This window comes from Sinohyriopsis cumingii, chromosome 18 (assembly GCF_028554795.1).
Source record: "Sinohyriopsis cumingii isolate HCF-2022 chromosome 18, ASM2855479v2, whole genome shotgun sequence".
Taxonomy (NCBI): domain Eukaryota; kingdom Metazoa; phylum Mollusca; class Bivalvia; order Unionida; family Unionidae; genus Sinohyriopsis; species Sinohyriopsis cumingii.
The window spans coordinates 89,752,724-89,772,174 of NC_142978.1; the positions used below are offsets into that span (position 1 = coordinate 89,752,724).

The 19,451-nt window shown below is 35.0% G+C and overlaps 1 protein-coding gene across 1 annotated transcript in view; it reads left to right on the forward strand.

Moving 5' to 3' along the window:
- Positions 1–264: 264 nt before the first annotated feature.
- LOC149777415 (ubiquitin-conjugating enzyme E2 G1-like) overlaps positions 265–19,451 on the forward strand; it is a 32,047-nt gene continuing 12,860 nt past the window's right edge. The window contains exons 1-4 of the mRNA XM_089942034.1: positions 265–422; positions 6,154–6,256; positions 8,420–8,517; positions 10,937–11,115. Of these exons, the coding sequence (XP_089798160.1) occupies positions 377–422; positions 6,154–6,256; positions 8,420–8,517; positions 10,937–11,115 (426 nt within the window). The 5' untranslated portion in view covers positions 265–376. The remainder of the gene's footprint in view (positions 423–6,153; positions 6,257–8,419; positions 8,518–10,936; positions 11,116–19,451) is intronic.

Below are 19,451 nucleotides of genomic sequence, written 5' to 3' on the forward strand. Positions count from 1 at the left end.
ATCTCTGACGTTTTAATTTGTTAAAACAATTTCCCTTCCCTTTTTGTTGACCCTCCCACTAAACAAATAAATATGTCTGGATAATAGTTTTAAACGGGTATTTGTAAACATCACTTGTCGCTCGCTTTGTCGCTTGTTGACAAATTCTCATTTGATCTGAACCCTAAACAGTTAAGGAATTCGGGATATTTGTTGTTTTTTGTTTTTGTTTTTTTAGGTAAGGTTGCACAAATCGTCCAGACACCTGATTCGTGCGCTTTTTAGATCGAGATCCGTCGGAAGCAGACTATTCGCTGTGCGCCTGCGTAAAATTTCTGTATTTGGGTCCAGGAGTTTTACTCCTTTTCTAAATTGCCTAGAAAATCCCCCGTTTTCTATGGCTATTGAACAGTCTTTCCTTTTACTGAAGAAACAACTTGCTGGTGAGTAAATCTGACAACAAAAAATCGGAATCAGAAATGACGCAGTTGTCATACTACCTCGGAAAAATGTGACTTCCTCTCAACGACATGTCAAACAATAAACGCTGAAGTCGAGCAGTGACTCAACCAAGTCACAATTTTACATTCGATGATATTCTTTGGTCGAAATTAATGAAGTAGTATTCACTGAATATTTGTAATTTAGCAACAAACTCTCCACTAGCTAATTGCGGAGTATTAAAAGTTTGAAATGCTGGTTCGCATATGACAAATTATTTCCTCAATGAAGTTGAACTCTTGACATGTGTCATCTGTTCCTGTGCAGGTAAAGTTTGGGATTTGCATTCTTCTACTGTAGAGTCTATTCCCTGCAAGATTTCGTCATGAGTACATATATCGTCGTTAATAATAAGGTTTAATCTAGATTAGGTGATTCTTTAGGTATGTTTTTTTTTCTTTATTTTTTTTTTTTTTTAAATTAGAAAACAAACGTCTACACTACTGGATGGAGACCATTTCTGTGTACCAGATCTTGCCATAGTACTGATATCTCGCGAGTACATGTGAAGTTTGTTCCTGCTTAGAAAAAAGCAAAGCTGTTGTAACTGACTAGCCCAGATAAATAAGCAATAAGTTGTTAAAGTAAAGAAAAATTCAGGTATCTCCAGTTTTGCCTCTTATATCTTGAAGTACTTACACTAGCAACTGGGGATGACTTTTTTCAGAATTATAGAGTATATGAAAATGGAATGTTTTCAATATAATTTGAATGTGTAGAATGCAAGATTGAACTCCTATATCTTTATATCTTTTGAAATAAATTTCAGGAAGTATTCAAACAAGCACCATCCACCATTTTTAATATTGGTCTTTGTCCTCTTTCATTACTTTTTGTATTCTTGACCTCTTGGCATTTCATGTTGAAATTTGTATATCTTTTGCTTGTACAGTGTGACCCCGCTATAACATGGTAGTTGGGAGTCATAGAACTTGACCATGTTCTAGCCTGAACCATGTTATAAGCAACCCAGTCAGATAGCTGCAGAAAATGATGCATGTACCCCAACAATATTTCTTTTTGGGGGATGTAGGTAATAATGCGGGCACAAAAATAGGTGATTCATTGGCACAGTTACCATATTATATCAATGTATATTAAATGCGAAATACACCTGCAGTGAAAACAAAGAAGGCATATGTAATATTTTACTTTATTCAGAGAACCACACATTGGTACATATATGTGTATACGTTTTACATATACATGTTTAATGTATAGCATGAATAGAGTATCAGCACTGTACTCAACCGCGAATCTTGTCACATACAGAGAAGCCACAATACAAGTAATGCCATCAAAAATATGCACACACACACAGATTTAAAATATTCATTAATTTTGTCACAGGTCATATAGGTCTGAATTCAATTGAAAAAAATAGTACAGTCACATAGCAAATGATGAAGCACATTTACTTTTCAGTACGTTCCAAGTCAGTGAAAGTTAGTTTGCATTTTAAGCCGCCATTGGTAGCATTCATAAGCATCAACTTTTTTCCTGCAAAAAGGAAGCTTTCACGGCCCAGTAAATTGTTTTGGTTTTGTTAGAAAATGAAACAATCTATCAGATTCCATTGCTTTTATTTAAGTTTAGTACTAACTTCCATTGAAGAAAGGTTCTTTGTTTGATTGAAGATTCTAGTTGTACATGCGTTTTTGAAGTCACAGCTAAAGGACAGCTTTGGAGAACCAATCAAATACACATTTCTTAATGTGGTAGCAACATTAAATAATTGTATTGCATGAGTGAAATTAATTTTGTTCTCTATTTGCTTAGTTTATTTTCATTACAATCAGTGCTTCAAAGGTAATCTGTTTTCTTTGAAATTTCAGCAAGCTATTTTATCTGGGGATATTGTTAATAAAGGAATTGGCCATTGTTTGGTTGATTGTAGTTACTGTACCTCCCTGCCTATTGAATAGACCAACAAGTAAGATCTTGTTTTTTTTTTTTGTTTTTTTACATTTGTGGTAGTAGAGTGATGCTGGCTTCCATGCATGCATCAGAAATTTAAAAAAGGGTCAACAGATGATAGAGACGCAAGTGTTCTTGTCTAATGACAAGGACTACTACAGAAAATGTGAGTGTTCTGAAGGATTAAATTATTCCTAGTGAAAAGAAGAGGAATTTCACTTACCATCCACACACAAATGTCAGTCTATATAAATATATTAATTGTTAGTGAGCGACTGAAAATCCAATGAAAAATAGATTATGAGATAATGCCTTGTCCAGTTGATCTCCACTACCAGAAGTGTCAGCAACAAAATAAGTGGATATCTCACAGCATACAGTACTCATGCTAGATGTTAACATAAGCAGATCATGATATAACAATGCACTGTTTAGATGGTTTGTCAATATGGACAAAGAATTTGCTCATGTAACAATAGATAAATTTCATTGCATTTTAGATCAAGTTTGTATCTTCCTTTCATGGGGCCTGTGAATTTCTACACTCCAAACCAATGGTTGTATATACAAGTTTAAACAGCCAACAATGTCGACAACAACAAAAATTGCCAGATCGTATTTTTTGCTGCCAATAAGGAGAAAAAAATAGCAATTTAAGACATACCACAATCACCCTGTATTATTGATACACAAACTCTTCCCCAAAATGATAATAAACTTATTACGTTTTTTTGTACTTTTATGAAAGAAATTTTCTTTGCATGTACGAGAAAATACATGTATATTAAATTTTGGAAGCTACGCCACAACTGTGTTATATCTGAGTTCGTGTTATAACAGAGCGTGCTATAGCGGGGTCACACTGTAGTTACATATAATTGTTTTGTGAACATTGAGCTTTAAGAATAAATTTCCTTTTTTTCTGTTCATGTACTTATGTCTTTTAATCAAGCACCCCAGTAACATTTTTGCATGAAAATACTATATTCTTGAGTCATACACAATTTGAAATATGTTGCTCTGAAAACCAGTAGTGCATATTCATGACAGTGTTCTTGTACATATACAGGTATAAATTGATCTGAAATCACAATTGAGTAAATTGCTATTTTAAAATTTAGTTATAAGATATTTTTTTGTAAATTTTCATATCTTTAAAATCAATGACTGAAAAAATAATTCATGCTATTATTTTGAGCAATGTTGAGCACTGCACTAGTGGCATAGTGTTTCGAGCATCCGGAGGTTGCGGGTTCAAACCCAGGCCGAGTCATACCAAAGACTTATAAAAATGGTACTAACAGCTGCCTCGCTAGGTGCTCATTGTTAAGAGGTTAGTATTAGGACTGGTTGGCCTGGTGTCAGAATAAGGTGACTGGGTGGACATCATTCTACATATCTGCAGCATGATGCCCCAGTGCTAGACATGACTATAAACTGCCACACTGCAGACATCATAGCAATATGACTGAAAAATTGTTAAAGCTTCATTAAAAATGTAAATCACATACACACACACACACACACACACACACACAGTTCATAAAGTAGAAAGTACAGATAAGACATATAAAAAGAATGTTAGTCTTCATCGAATCCATATCCCATTGTCAACAAACACGTGTCACTAAACAATTCACTATGGCATTGTTGCCAGTAGCATGTGGCTATAGTTGTTTGCATGCTACATGTACATGTACTTAAATGATACACAGTACTAATTCTATGGAAAAATTGGAACCAGCCTGGAAATGGGTGAACATAAAATAGAGTATACAGAGATCTCGCTAGGATTGTAAAACTAGGAGTCCAGGACTCCCATTTTGGTAAAAATAGGAGTCCCACCATCAAAAGTTGCAGTCCCTTCTTTCCTACAGAATCAACACAAACGTGAGTGCATCTATTTTTAGAAGGAGAGGTTTCCGTAATGTAATCACTCACTATAATACAGCTTCATTATAAATAGTCCATTGACAGGATCGCAAATTTTTGGTTCATTTATTTGTCTGCGTCCTTGTAGTAATTTTAGGCAGTTGTTAAATAGTATCTTATTTGCTGTTTTTCCCGTATTTTCGCAAATAGTGTCAGGTCGGACAACAGATTAGACCTTAAAGCGCATCTCGCGAATTCCACAACATAGCATTGTCTCATACGTTTCTGACCTACATAATTTGCATTTTAAAGTTAAATCTTTAATAAAATAATACCTTGGCTTTGCTTTCAATGATCTGTATATTTTTCTGAAAATATTTGCCCGATGGTTTACGAAAACAGACAATCTAATAAACTGGTACATCCCAGGCTTAGCAAAGTCCGCCATTATTTCCTGTTAGGCTTACTGGTTCACTTTGAGTTTCAAACTAATTTTATGATGAAATAGTGTACACGAGGAAGTTAATAATCACCGATTCTGATCTTAGTTTATATGTTTTATCATTAAAGGGTATCATGCAGGAAATTGATAGTTGCTACCTTACTCGGAAAAGGGTTAATGGTCAATCAGCTATCAAAATATATGCTTGTGAATGGGCAAGAATTTGTCAACGTAATTGATATAAAAACTAGGCCTAGCTACTGATGTATTGATGAATACATTTTGCTACAACACTAGAACTAACCGGGCTAAGGTGAGCTTCATTTAAAAAAAAAGTCTGATCATTGATTGGACTATTCTTCTTCAGACAAAGCCTGGTCAATGATTGGTCTGTTCTTTTCAGAAAAAGCCTGGTCAGTGATTGGACTGTTCTTCTTCAGACAGCCTGATCAGTAACCAAAGTAAGCCAAGTAACTAGGAATTGCTGATACATCCTAGAAAGGACATCTTCATAGATAGGAAGTAGAGTTTTGGAAGTACAGATATTTCTCACTGCCATGGGACTTTGAAATTATATTTGTTTAACAGTGAGAACAGTGTAGAATTTATAAGTTTATTTGTTTTAAGTTTGGGGATACTTTTTGAAAATGTTGGAGGCATTATTTTTTCTGTCTGTCCATCTGTCTGTGACCCTTGCCTCCTAAACTGCCAAGTTGCCTTTCACCAAACTGTGTGAACTGCTTGCAGATTTCCTGGAATTCTAAAAGGGGTGAAAAGGTTAAAGGTATGAAATCAATTTGTATGATAATATTGACATTCATATGCCTCCACTATGATAGCAGAATGGGGAATATTGCTTGAATTCTGTCCCTCCACATGGTCATTTGCCCAGACATCTCATCTGAATCGGTTTTAAAGTAGTGGTACAGAAATGATTACATTAAGTGTCATACACATGTCATAGTCATAATTAGGCTTGTTTGAATTCATTATTGGATTTGTATGCCATTAAAGCAGTTTCTGAAGTTGAAATATTTAGATAGTGTTGGGTAGAGATGGGTGTGTTTTGTGTACATGGCATGGGGTGAGGGGATATATATCATTTTTTTAAAAACAAATCTACTTGAATATCAACAGTAAAGGTAAGGAAATGGTTAAATAGGGTGGGAAATATACAGTTTCTTATGATTCAGTATTTGAAAAATGCATGGATTTATTATGGTAATGTCATCACAGTAACACAAGAGGGTGTTGCAAAATTATTGAAGTGAAGGAGGTTGAAAAATTTAAATATTTATTTAGATTTAGAAATACATGGGTACAAAGTGTTGGTGTGGTGGGTGGGAATATTTTTGTGGTAGCTTAAACAGATTTTTCCAGAGGTTTTTGTTATTGATCTTCCTTCTTCATGTATATGAAATAAATTCTAAATATGTTTGCAGAATTAAACAAAAATCCTGTGGAGGGATTTTCTGCAGGACTGCTTGATGATGAAGACATGTACAAATGGGAAGTTTTGATCTATGGACCACCTGATACATTGTTGTGAGTTCTCATTTCTTTACAACTGACTGCTTTGTTGTCTTCAGTTTTATTGTATCTGCTAATTTTTCATGGTAAATACACAGAAATCATACTATTTCTTGACCACTAATTTGCTTTTACAAAACTTTGTCATTTGCAATACCTTTACAAATATTTATTACTGAAGAATCAGCCAAAAATTATTAGCAGTAGTATTACAAATAAATATTGTCAAACCCAAGGCAATAATAATTGTTTTTCATTGACAAAGTATTAAAATTATACTTGGCAGGTATTTACTTTGAACTGAGGGCTTGGTTCCCTGACACTGAAGTAAGCTTCCTGGATGCACATATTTTGACTTCCACAGGTCCCTGGTTTGCTGCATATTTTCCTTGTGCTTTTACTGAGAATCTAATAAAAATATGCAACATAAAAGGCTTTGCTGGCACATGGACACTGTTTCTTGCAATGATCAGTTGATTACCCAAGTTAGTACATACAGATGTTGAAACAGGTGTCTTATAAGACCCTTACCACAGTACATAATTCCTCTGCAGTGTCCAGCCTAATTGCTTGGCAGGGGATTATCAAGGACTGGGGGAAGTTAGGTGGCTACCTATAGATCAGAGAGATTTACTGCTATCTTTATTGAGATCGTTTTTTTCCACTGTCCTTATTGCAACCTTTGTCTGTTTAATTGAACAAGTTTTAAATTTGTCTTTGATTTAAATATTTCCAGCAAGTTTTGCTTTGATTGTAAAAATCAAACTTGTTGGCATTAGGCCAAGCTGAATGCTAGTAATTAACCAATCATCATAACTTGCATTAAGATGGACAGTGGCATATATTCCTGATTTATTTAGATGTTAGAATGGTGCCATATTATATGTTGATATCTTGGGTGCGTTTCCAGTATGCAGATTATAGACAGACAGACCTGTCATCTGTTCATATGCTGTTATCATTCTTGACAAGATTAGAATTTTTTTTACTTCCAAACAGTTGTCAATGATTTTATTTCAGCCTTTTAGGCCATTTCAGGCTTCTCCATTTTTTTATCTGGTGGAGAACTGCTTGGTTACCACATCCCTTGTTTTGCACTGCATGAATGCTTTAAAACATCTTATTTCATGTCTTTGCTTTAAATTTAGAAGGCTTGATGGTGTTATCTTCAAACAGAAGAAATAGTGCACTTTCCTCATGCAGGGAAAATCTTATCCAGAACAAGTCTGAGTTGGGGAGCAGAGATGACTGACAACCAGATTCATCACATCGTACTTACAGCATATGCCACATACACTCATTTCTGTCAGTGAAGTAGGAAATTATTGAGAACACCCAGACCCCTTCTGCAAATTAACAAATTATAACTTTGTGCAGTTTGGAATCTGCTCCTTCACCAATTCTCGCAAATTCTGTGCTGATGATTTTTGTCCTGTTGGCACAGTGAGTAGTTGATTGTGCATATCAACAAAAAAGGAGACATTCCAAACTGTTCCCCATGTACAGCTTGAATACATTTATGGTTCATGTAATAGTCACTTTGTGTGAAACTTATCTTTTACTTTGTAGCAATTTAGATATAGTTTTGATGCAGCGCTTCCAGCTTGTCAAACATTCTGTTTGGTCATTTTTGTTTTACCCTGGACATGAAGAAATAATAACCTCCAATTAGAATTGTAATATATTAAACTGTTTGACACACCAAAATTGTAGCTTTTAAATTCAATCCAAACAGACAAGATACAAAGCAACAGAGATGCTTCTTGTTAAAGCAAGTCTGGAATGCCACCATTACATTGATATATGTGATCAGTGGCTGAACATAGTGATGGAGTACAATAATTAGCATGGAATTGGGGGTGGGGGTGGATTTCAAACCAAGTGAGCTAGTCACCTCATTGTAATATACAGAAGGCCAGTGGGTGTTGTCAATAGTTTTGAGGGATTTTTAATCTGACAGAAATGACTGCTTATGCCTGTGACAGTTGTCTCAGATGAATTCTCAGCTTAAAAATTAAAAAGGCAAACAATAATTATTCAAGCTCATCTTTAAATTTCGTCTTTTATTCATAAACATTAATAAATATTGTATAGAGTTGCATTTATTTTTTGGACAAAAGAATACATGCCTCTTTTGTTTACTTTATGACTCAGCACTATCTGTATTTTGCTTTGCAGTGAAGGAGGATTTTTTAAAGCTCATCTGATATTCCCTAAAGAGTACCCCCTGAAACCTCCTAAGATGATATTCCAGACAGAGATTTTCCACCCCAACAGTGAGTTTTAATCATGTTAAAACATTTCCTATTGATTACATGTTTGACTTTCAGTGTCCTTCATGTTACTTGGGAAATTTGCATATCATAGATTTGGGATTAGTTTGCACTAATTATGAATAACTTTAATTTCTTGTCAGATTGAGAACTCATAACAATAGTTGTTAAAAAAAAATAAGAATATCACAAAATTTCTTCATTATGTACAAAAGCACTATTTTACAACTTTCATTTAAAATTCAACAAATTTATGGTAATGTTGGATTTTAATTAAACATAAAACATTTTTTTTTATTTGCCATATAAATAAAACAGATAAATGAACATTGAAATGAAAATACTTTTTTTAAACTTGAAAAGAAAAAAGAATTGGAACAGTCACTTGTTTAACTATTGAGTTTGGCAGTATTTTGTAAAAGAAACCAAGGCAAAATGTACCATTATATTATTTTACAATGGGAAAACTTTAAACATGATAAATCACTTGAGTTCAGACTCCCACTAAATTTCTGAATAGTTACATTGCTAATCACACTGCTGTTTCTATTTATTGTCACTCAGGTGCTTTTTTGAAAATAACATGTAATATATCAGGTTGATAAAGAACATAGTCTTAGAATAGGATCATATAAAAGTGATACAGTTTTTATATATCAATTAAAATGTCAATATTTAATTTGATTAACCACATATCTGTGATTTTCCTTGTGAACAAACTTCTCAAATTTGTCAATATAGTCTCTGCATTTGTCTTCTGTACTAAATAAATGTTTATGGTCATACTTGGTTTCATGATAAACATGGAAAATATATACATGTATTTCATTATTAGTCTGAATCATGCAAACATATGGGGGGAGGGGAAGAGGAAGTGTGGAAACATTATGCTTTACTACAGATTTTGAATGCACATAATAAACAATGAATTTTTCTTCTTATGCAGTGTAATATTGAAAAGTCAGTATTTGAGCACATGTGATTTGAGAGTACTAAGTGGGGCAGCTAAAATGGCTTTAAAAACAGCATTTATGTAGAATATCCGATCATACTGAACAAAATAATTTTACAAATGTACTGATTTTACAGAATTTCTAACAAATTGGACCACTCTGGTGGACTAAGTGGTTAGAGCATCTGCTTTTGATGGGGGGGTCTCGGGTTTAAACCCCAGCTGAGTCATATCAAACACTTATAAAAAAATGGTACTAACAGCTGCCTTACTTGGCGCTCAGCATGAAGAGGTTTGTGTTAGGGCTAATCATTCTGGTGTCAGGATAATGTGACTGGGTGAGACATGATAATATATGTCTGTGGCTTAATTCTCCAGTGCTAGACATCACTGTGAACTGTCACACTGCAGACATCATAACGATATGATTGGAAAATTGTTGAAGCTACATTAAAAATCCAAATCGCACACACACAAACACACTGTAACAAATTGAATAGCCATAAGGCCATGTGAGCTATGGTATGGCCTTATGTCTGTTGTGCACCATCAATCAATATTTTGTATTTTAAGATTCTTCATGAACACCACTGGACAAATTCCAGCCAAATTTAGGCTTAAGCATCCTGGCATTAAGTGCTTACAAAGTTTGTACAAATGATGCTGAATTGCATTTGGTTATGGCCACCATTACAAATAATAGATAAACCTTTATGCTTCTCAAAACTGCTCAGCATGATTTGACCAGCGTTGAATGAAAGCATCCTGGCATGAAGACTTTTAAAATGGTATAAATTATCCTGATATTCCATCAGATATTACCATTTTTATTTTAAAAAATAGAAAACCCTCAACAGCTTTTTAAAATAACTGCTCAACAGAATTTTGACCAGTTTTGAAAGAAAGCATCATGTTATAAATGCCTTTTAAATTGGTAAAAAAAAACAAGCTAATCTGCCATCAAGTATCACTACTGTTACAAAAAATAGGAAACCCTTAAAAAGTTTCTAAAATTCTGCAGAGATTTTGAAAGAAAGCACCATATCACAAAGACCTTTCACACTGGTACAGATCATGCAGATCTGCCATTAAATATATGCACAGTTACTAAAAATAAGAATTTGACCACCTACGACAGAAAGACCTTTCAAATTGGTACAAATGATCCCAGTGTGCCAGCTTATACTGGCAGTGTTACTGAACACAGAAATTCACTCAACTTTATCTCGAACACTGTTCAACAGAATTTTACTAACTTTGACAGATTCTGTTTTGGCAATTAAATATTTTAGTGTTGGAAAAATGATGCTGTTGTGCCTTGACATATGGATACAGATGCTAAAAATAGAAATTCCTATAGAAAGCATTGTACTAGTCTCGATTTCTTGGTAATATCCTAATTAGGCATTTCAGTTGATTCTCATGTAATGTACAGTAATATACAATATACTTTTATCTACTTGGTTCCAGTTGCCAAGGATGGTTCTGTGTGCATTTCAATCCTTCATGAGCCAGGTGATGACAAGTATGGTTACGAGAAGGCCTCAGAGAGGTGGTTACCTGTTCATACTGTAGAGACAATTCTTGTTAGTGTCATATCCATGCTTGCAGATCCCAACGATGAATCACCTGCCAATGTAGATGCAGCTGTAAGTTATATATTTTTCATATGGTGAAGACCTTTTGTTTTATCTGCGTGAACATGTTGAGACTAATACATAGCTGCCAACCGTCATGAATTTGGTGTGAATTTCACGACATTTTCAGCGATTCATGGATTCACACCGTAAGACAAAAATTCACAAATTTTCCGATCATCAATTATTTTAAATCTTTAATAAAATAACTGATTTCCCTTTTAAGCACTAGTCGTGATATTCACAGTTGCCGAAACGGTCCGGTACTGCTGGTCACGATATTAGTAGATCTACAGCCGATTAGTACAGTTGGCCCGGTCGCAAGCATTTTAGCCTATTTTAATCTATATGTATAAGAGTAGTTTTACAAATGCTTTTGAGAGAAACTGGGGCCTAACCGGAAATTTGCTCCGCGCATGCGTCAAAACACTGATTCGAGTTACCGTTCAGCATCGCATGTAAGATTTTGAAAATGTCTTCACCACCAAGGAAAAAGAAATGTATTACTCAAAAAGTGAAGTTTAATTTGGAATATATCAAAAATTGGCCGTGCATTCTGCCATTAAACATTGATATTCATTCATGCTTTTTGCACTCAGTGTGCCATCGCAGAGATGATGTGAGGAAGATTTTTTGTCTACACTGCATTAACATAAAGCAAAACATCGCCCATTAATTATTACATTCATGGTTCATCGGTCATAACATCTTCTAAACAATATTGCATTATAAGTTTTGTATATTTGTGTTTGATTGTCTACTAGCATAAGTAAGTGAATTTCTCCCTCCAGTATGTTCCCCAATCACATTAACATTAGGAATATAAGCCCGCTTCCTCACAATAGCCCTGGTAAAGGATGAAAATTGTTGTTTCCTGTCTATCTCAAATAGACCAAGGACAATAACTCTTCTTGATTACGTCGCCTTGCCACTGCCAGGTGTTGCTAATTATTATTAAACTTCGCTGCTATACTGATAACAATTACATTATATCTCCCTCAATCCAAGCCATTTTAGTGTTAAAATAGGACCATCCAACTTTAAATTTGGATTTATTGTGTTAGACAGTCATTCTTCGATAGGTTATAGACATTATTTTTACATTTTATTCCAAATTTGAATTGTGTTCTCACCTTTACAACACGCTAGCATTTAACTCCTGTTGTCATTTACGAGTTAGTACAACACTATTATTTTTGCTTACTCTGTTAGTAACAGGGGTGGTATTAGCATGTTAGCAGCATAATGTATTGCAAAGTTATGCTTTATTTCTCTTGTGCTGATTCGGTAGAAATGTCAGCTAAATGCATGTAATGCAATAAGTTCAAAGCAAGGGGAGACTACCATGGCTCTTGTTTGTACTAAGTGTACATTGTCTTTGCCACGCAGTGTGTGTAATATGTGGACAGAGAAAGTTTGGGCTACAGTATTAGCGAGTTAGTAACATGCTGAACTGCTAATTTTTGTTTTGTGTTTTCTTCTAGTGTCGTTTCATAGAACTGTTCATTAAATGCATGAAATGCAGAAAGTTCAAAGCAGTAGTTCCAAAGGCATCAAAAAGGAAGGAATGACAGAATAAGTTGAGGAAAGATAACGTTAACCTCCTCAGTGTACATCCAAAGTCAGCTTCCATTGCAAGTTTTGTGTGGTACGCTGGTGTCCCCCCAACATACAGCTCGTCACTTGCAATTTCCAGCTCAGGGGGTGGGGTCCTCTGATTTTTTAGGCTGTCCAATGAGCATAAGTCCCCCTGCATTGCATGTCTGAGCATGGAATTCAGATCTTTAAATCCAGGCTCATGGGATTTGTACCAGATCTGTTGGATCCATTTCATAATACAACCTAACCGTCCCAGCATGGAGACTTTTTGATATAATGGTCTGGCAAACGAGGATTTACAGGGATCTTAATGATGGATCCATCCGTTTAGCTGAACCATCGGTGACATACACATTCTATGACAGAAATTTCAGTGAGAAATCCATCCATCCATCCATGCCCTTAGAGCAGCTGTTACCGGTGATGGCCAGTCTGTCTTCTGTACCACCAGCATCCAGTCCAATGATAGCCAGGCAAACCAGCCATACATTATGTTCACTGCTTATTCATATTAGAAAGTTAGTGATAATTTCAGAGAGGTTGGAATTGAATCTTTGATGCCACCTGGTATGGCTTATCCAGAGCTGCAAGTGGAACCAGGTCAGGACTTGACACACAGTGAGTGTGATGAAGCTCCTACAAATCAGTTGTACTCAGATCCAACCATGAAATAGACTAAATTTAACTTTAAGGCTGCAGTGGAGGAAATTTAAAGTGTTGGCAACTTCAAACTGGTCTCCACCTCCTACCACTACTCAAGAATATAAAGTTAATGCATCAGTCAAATTTGACGAGGAGGAGCTGCCATTGGCTCCTTCCCCAAATGGCTAAAACTAAATAGATCAGTGACCAGCTGTTGGGTAGAATTTGTGACCTGGGGAATTCTAAGGTCTTTTCAGAAAGGCAAGTACCAGCAATGTTATCATGTCATTGGTACAAAACTCGGACAGTGTCAATAATGATCTCATGGCCCATGACAAATTGGATATTGCTGTGGACTGATCCAATCAAACTTAGCGGACAATGTCCCTCTCGCTGTCTGTCAACGTGGGGTCACCCATGGACTTTCCTTTTGATCATGGAACCTAGATTGAACATATAGGTGTGATACTGGCAAACCTTTTGTTCATTGACGCGAGTGGTCGCCTTTGCCGATACAAGTTTTCCAGTCTCTGACTGGTTATGGTAACCTTACGGTAGAGTTTAACACTAGCCCACAGCAATCTTTAGACAGCAAACACATGGCTGTGTGGTTGGCCCCAAGTGGCCAAGTGGTCTAAAGTGCTGATCTTTATGGATCACTGCCATTTCACGTCTGTCTGCATGGGGTCGAATCTCGGATTTGGCCAATGTGGGTTTGTGAGAAACCTTGCCAGTAGCTTCTCGAGTGTCGGTGGTTCTTTCCGGGTTTTTTCCGGTTTCTTCCTCCATTGTTAATACTGGCCGCCATGTATAGCATATTGTGTGCTGAAAAATGGTGTTAAACCCAGCAACAACATGGCCTTGGTAGTATTCCCAAGACAGGTAGATTATAGCTTATTCATGACTTTATAGCTGGAGCTTAGCAAACATGACAAGGTTACTGTGCCCATATCATGCTTCATTGTCAAAGTTCAATCTCTAGCACTATTCATGTCAGTATCATCAAACTTGGTGATTGTATGCTTTCCTATTAGTACAACACCCTTGCACAAGAAGGTCATTGTGACCTACATTTAACATTTTATTGGCTTATATTAAGTTTTTACATTAAGCTCTTGACTATATTGGTATTGTATCACAGTGTCCCATATTTCACATTTCACTCACTTTGATCAGTATGATTTTACTGTTCATGTTGTAGTCATTAAACTTGGTGATTATATACAACTCTCCTCATACTACACCAATGCTAAATAAGGTCCCTGTTACCTGTATTTTACATTTTAATGGCTTAGGTTAAGTTATTGCATTTAATTCATGATTACTTAAGTTTTTGGCAAGCTCTGTGCCTGTTGTATAGAATCATGAAACTTGGGAATGCATCTTGATGAGCGCTAATTCCTCATTTCAGTAGCATTTCAATATTGACCATATTTTATGCTTGACAGACTTGGTTTACATTTTGTGATCATTTCATAGTGCAGGTACTGTTCATGCATAGAATAATGAATTTGATGATGATGTGCATCTCTCTTACTACCACACTCTTGCAACAAAAGAGGTTTATCTTGACCTGTATTTCATCTTTTGTTGCTTTTACCCAAATCTTTTTAAATTTTGCTTATGACAACATTAGTTTTTGGTCTTTTGGCATGTGCATGTTATCCAACCAAAACCTGAAATTTGGTTAGGGGATGCTTTTTGATAAGTTCTACTTCCTTTTCGCCAAAAGAGGTCTCTGAACTATATTTCATACTCAGTTTCTTCCAATTTTGGGTTGCAAGTTTATTTCCTGGGCGCTGTGTATGTTTCAGACATGAAACTTGTTAATTTGATTCATTCCTTTTGCTAGTACACCCTTAAAACCAAAGGTTACTGTGACCTGCATTGTATGCTGTACTAAAAATGGATTAATTATGTGTGTTTATGATCAGACTTATTTATCCATGATAGAACTGTATACATCTTAGCCTACTCAGATGGCTTTTTCTCAAAAATGCAGTTGGAAGTAGGAAGAAATATGATTATTTACTTGTAAATGTTAAGTATTATTCACTGTACATTATAAACTGTGATGTGCTACACACATCATTGTATTTGTGAATCAGTATCAGAATATGCTGAATTGTCTGCATGCTGCCGTGGTTAATCAAAGTATTTACTGATGCATGAACTACTACTGTTTGTTGTCACTCCACATTGTTGTCACTCCACGGTTACTCTGTCTGTGACTAACACCCAGTAAAATCAGACTTTTAAAGGTGGACAATGATAATAGCTTTTCAAGCAAATTTTAAGAACCATGATTTATACAAACACAGCATGAACTGTTTGGTTTTATTTAATCGACCTGATACCTCTGTTTTCATGCAGTAGAAAAGAAAGCTCTTTTGTATTCTTGTAGGCCCTGTCACAGTAGGTAGTTAGGTGAGTGGGTTGGTAGGAATGGTATGTAAGTAGTGCTTTCACAATGTTAACACAATACTATCTGTACAGTGCCAATTTGTAGTTCAGATTTCATTTTTAAAATGATTAAATGTTTAAATGTAAGATAAAGGATTGCAAACAAAATCTTAAATCAGGAGTCTTGATTACTGTTGTCTGAATTTATTTTCTGAATGATAATATTCACAATGGTCACTGTAGACTAGTGAAAGTAGAGGTGAGCAATGTAATCAATGATTACTCTCTATTTTTGTAAAAGAAAGATCTTATTGGAATTAAGTATCTAAACATTGATAAAAATGGGGGAAAATAGAGATACATTACTTGTCTTGATATGGATTATGCATTTATAGTACTTAAAGCAATAAAAAAGTTTGTTTTTTTTTAAATTATCATCTCATTGATCCCACACATATAAATTTCAGAATATTATATATATTATTTTTTTAAAGAAAGAAGACTCCTGTTTAAGAATAGAACAAGAGTACATTTGTTCATTGTAAGCATACATGTGCTTTCCTTATCTTCTATTTATAGCATTCCTTATTCTCAACTTATACCAGCTGTATATGGCACCTTTCCAAGAAAACATGGGTTTCTTCAGTTTGAAAGCTTAACTCACAGGTTCATTATATTAATGAATATTATTAAGTAGTAGACTTGTTTATACTTTTTAAAAATTGCACCAGATGTTAATCAAAACAGCTTTATCAATGTCACTCATGAATGATGTATGGCAAAAGTTGTTAGAAGAGAGTGATTTTCTTTGACTTTAAGACATGCCGAATATGAAAAATGACAAATCAGTACATGTAGAACTTTATACAAATTTAACAAAACAAAACATGAAATTTTTTGTAATACAAGGATCGAGTTGACAACATTGCAGAATTGAGGGACTTGACTTTATGATTATTCAGACAAAATAAAGTGTATTGTATATAAATAATTTGTTTGATTGTCTTGTGGTTAAATTCTGTTACTAATTTGCATGGATTTTGCTCTTTTTTGACAAGAACATTTACCAGATGCAGATCCTGGTCAGTAGCAAAGCTAAATGAACATTTTGCATACAGTTTATTGTAATTATTTTTTAATAAATTTTAAAGGATTTTATTGTTTTACACCAATATGGTATGAATCTTAAAGTCAGAAGACATATTGTAGATTAAATTCAGTTTTTACCTTTATCTCCTGTGAAAATTACATGATTTTACTTGCTTCTGGACATTTTTGGGTATGTTACAATGGCCACCATGTAAGGAGCAGTTTTAACAAGTCACTGTTGTAATCAGTGATTATCACGTTACAATCCAGACATATAGGATTAATTTGTCATGGATTCTTTTTATCACGTTCCAACCCAGATATATAGGATTAATTTGTCATGGATTCTTTTATCACATTCCGACCCAGGTATCTAGGATTAATTTGTAATCAGTGATTATCTTGTTCCAACCCAGACATATAGGATTAATTTGTCATGGATTCTTTTTATCACATTCCAATCCAGCTATCTAAGATTAATTTGTCATGGATTCTCTTTAAAATAGGACTAGCTTGTTTAGGATGCAGTATAACTGCAGCAAATATTGATAGTGTTTTCAAAACATTCTTACCTGAACTCTTCAAATGAAGAAAATGGCAGGAAATTTGACCTAGTCCATATTCCAAGCAATGTTTAGTGGATCCATCCTTACTGAGCTTTCAGTATTCACTCCAGAGAATATTCAAGATAATGGGAACAAACCATACAGAACGGAAATTCCAGTCTTCATAAATATTAAAGAAAATCAAGACACAGTTCATGATGACAGAACTACCCAGCTGATCAGTAATCTAACTGAGGACCAATTTTAAACTCAATAAATGCTCCAAACAAGTTGGATATTTTTATAAAATCAATTTTCTAAATTAGAAAACAAGTAACATGCTCAATCTTTCCAACAACCAATACTATTCTAATACAAGAGAAATGGATATTTAGCTTTGACCTGTAATAACTTACTTGAATTATGTGACATGATGAACAACAACGCCAGCATTGTTTCAGCACAGCTATCTGCCACTAGACCCATAACTTTTAACTCAGGATGTGCCAAGTAACCAGTACTCCAGTTTTTCACACCTCCACATACATTGATAGGTACAAGTCATACAGTGCATAATAAATTCCTACACCTCCAACTGCCCAAGGCCAAGCAGAAGAATCAGACCTAGAGAATTGTGAGCACCCTGTGGAAAATGAAACCCCCAGTTATCATTGTCAGAAATTACATACTGAGAGACACTTATTGATTGCCATTGACCTGAAGGCACAAAGAGAGAACTGAAGCAACAATTAGGTGCTATTCAGGAAAAGAGGGTCACTTTAACCTGCAATATGGCTATACAAATAGAGACCCCAGAAATGTAAAGTGTAGATATCCAAAAAACTCCAGTACCTGCCAAAAGGAAGTGTTCAGTCAGCATACAGATCCAGTACATGTGAAAAAAATTGTGACAAAATAGTTCATGAAACACATGAGCTGTTTGATCATGCCTGCACATTACATAAAAAAGAATTAGAAATACCCATTACAGCTGAGAGAAGACCAATGCATGATGAGAACAGTAGACACACAAATAAACCCAAACCCAGTGTAGATAATGAATGGGCTTTTTTTTTATTGGTTCCTCAGTCTTGACAGAAATCAGAACAAAGGGGCTAACAAAGACATGTAAAGACACTAGAACGGGCAACAATAAATAATGTAACAGATAGATTTTTACATGGACATCACACCTTACAAAACAATAGTAGTTGAGGTAGGTGGAAACGATGCAAGTGATGATATAACCTGGATGGAATCTAAGACGATTATGAAAATCTTCCTTACACTCAACATTCTCAATGTATGTGCAAAATAATTAATGGGGTACCTCCTTGTATCGATGCACAACTGAACCAAATAAATAAAATACTTACTGATCCGTGTGAACAGTTAAATTTGCAGTATATAGACCAGTATCCTTCACTCTTTGTGGGAATCACGGGTAACAGTGAACCTAAAACTGCACTCTAGGGACAAAATTAAACTGGGTGCAAAAGGAATTGCTTTATTACTAAGAAATGTAAACTACTATACCACCATTTTAAGGAAAATATCCAATGATTGTTTTTTTGTGGTGAAACAGACCATGTAACAGAAACCTGCCACCATAGTGAGGTTAACATGTTATATTTGTAATGGACATGACTGCAAGCAAAAGCTTTGTTCAACAAATAATGATAATGTTTAGGGTTATGGTGAATTAGAGAATGCCAACAGTACTTTGCCTATACTGTCTCCATTGGTTTGAGTCTCCAGTGTGGCCAATGTGGGTAAGCTTGCCATTAGCTTCAGTGGGTCCGGTGGTTCTTCCTTCACCTGTTATACTAGCTGGCCACCATATATAATGTGCTGAAAACTGACATTAAATCACAAAACAACAACAATTTTCAACACACAGACTTACAAAATAAACCATAACAAGATTAATGTTTTGTCAGTAATATGCATAGAATGCAAATAATCCAATATTTTAATTGTCAAACAGAATGCAAAAAGTACTAAGTTTTTTGGCACAAATATCCAACTGTACTTACTCTGCTGAAATATTAGACAAGTCACTGGTACAAT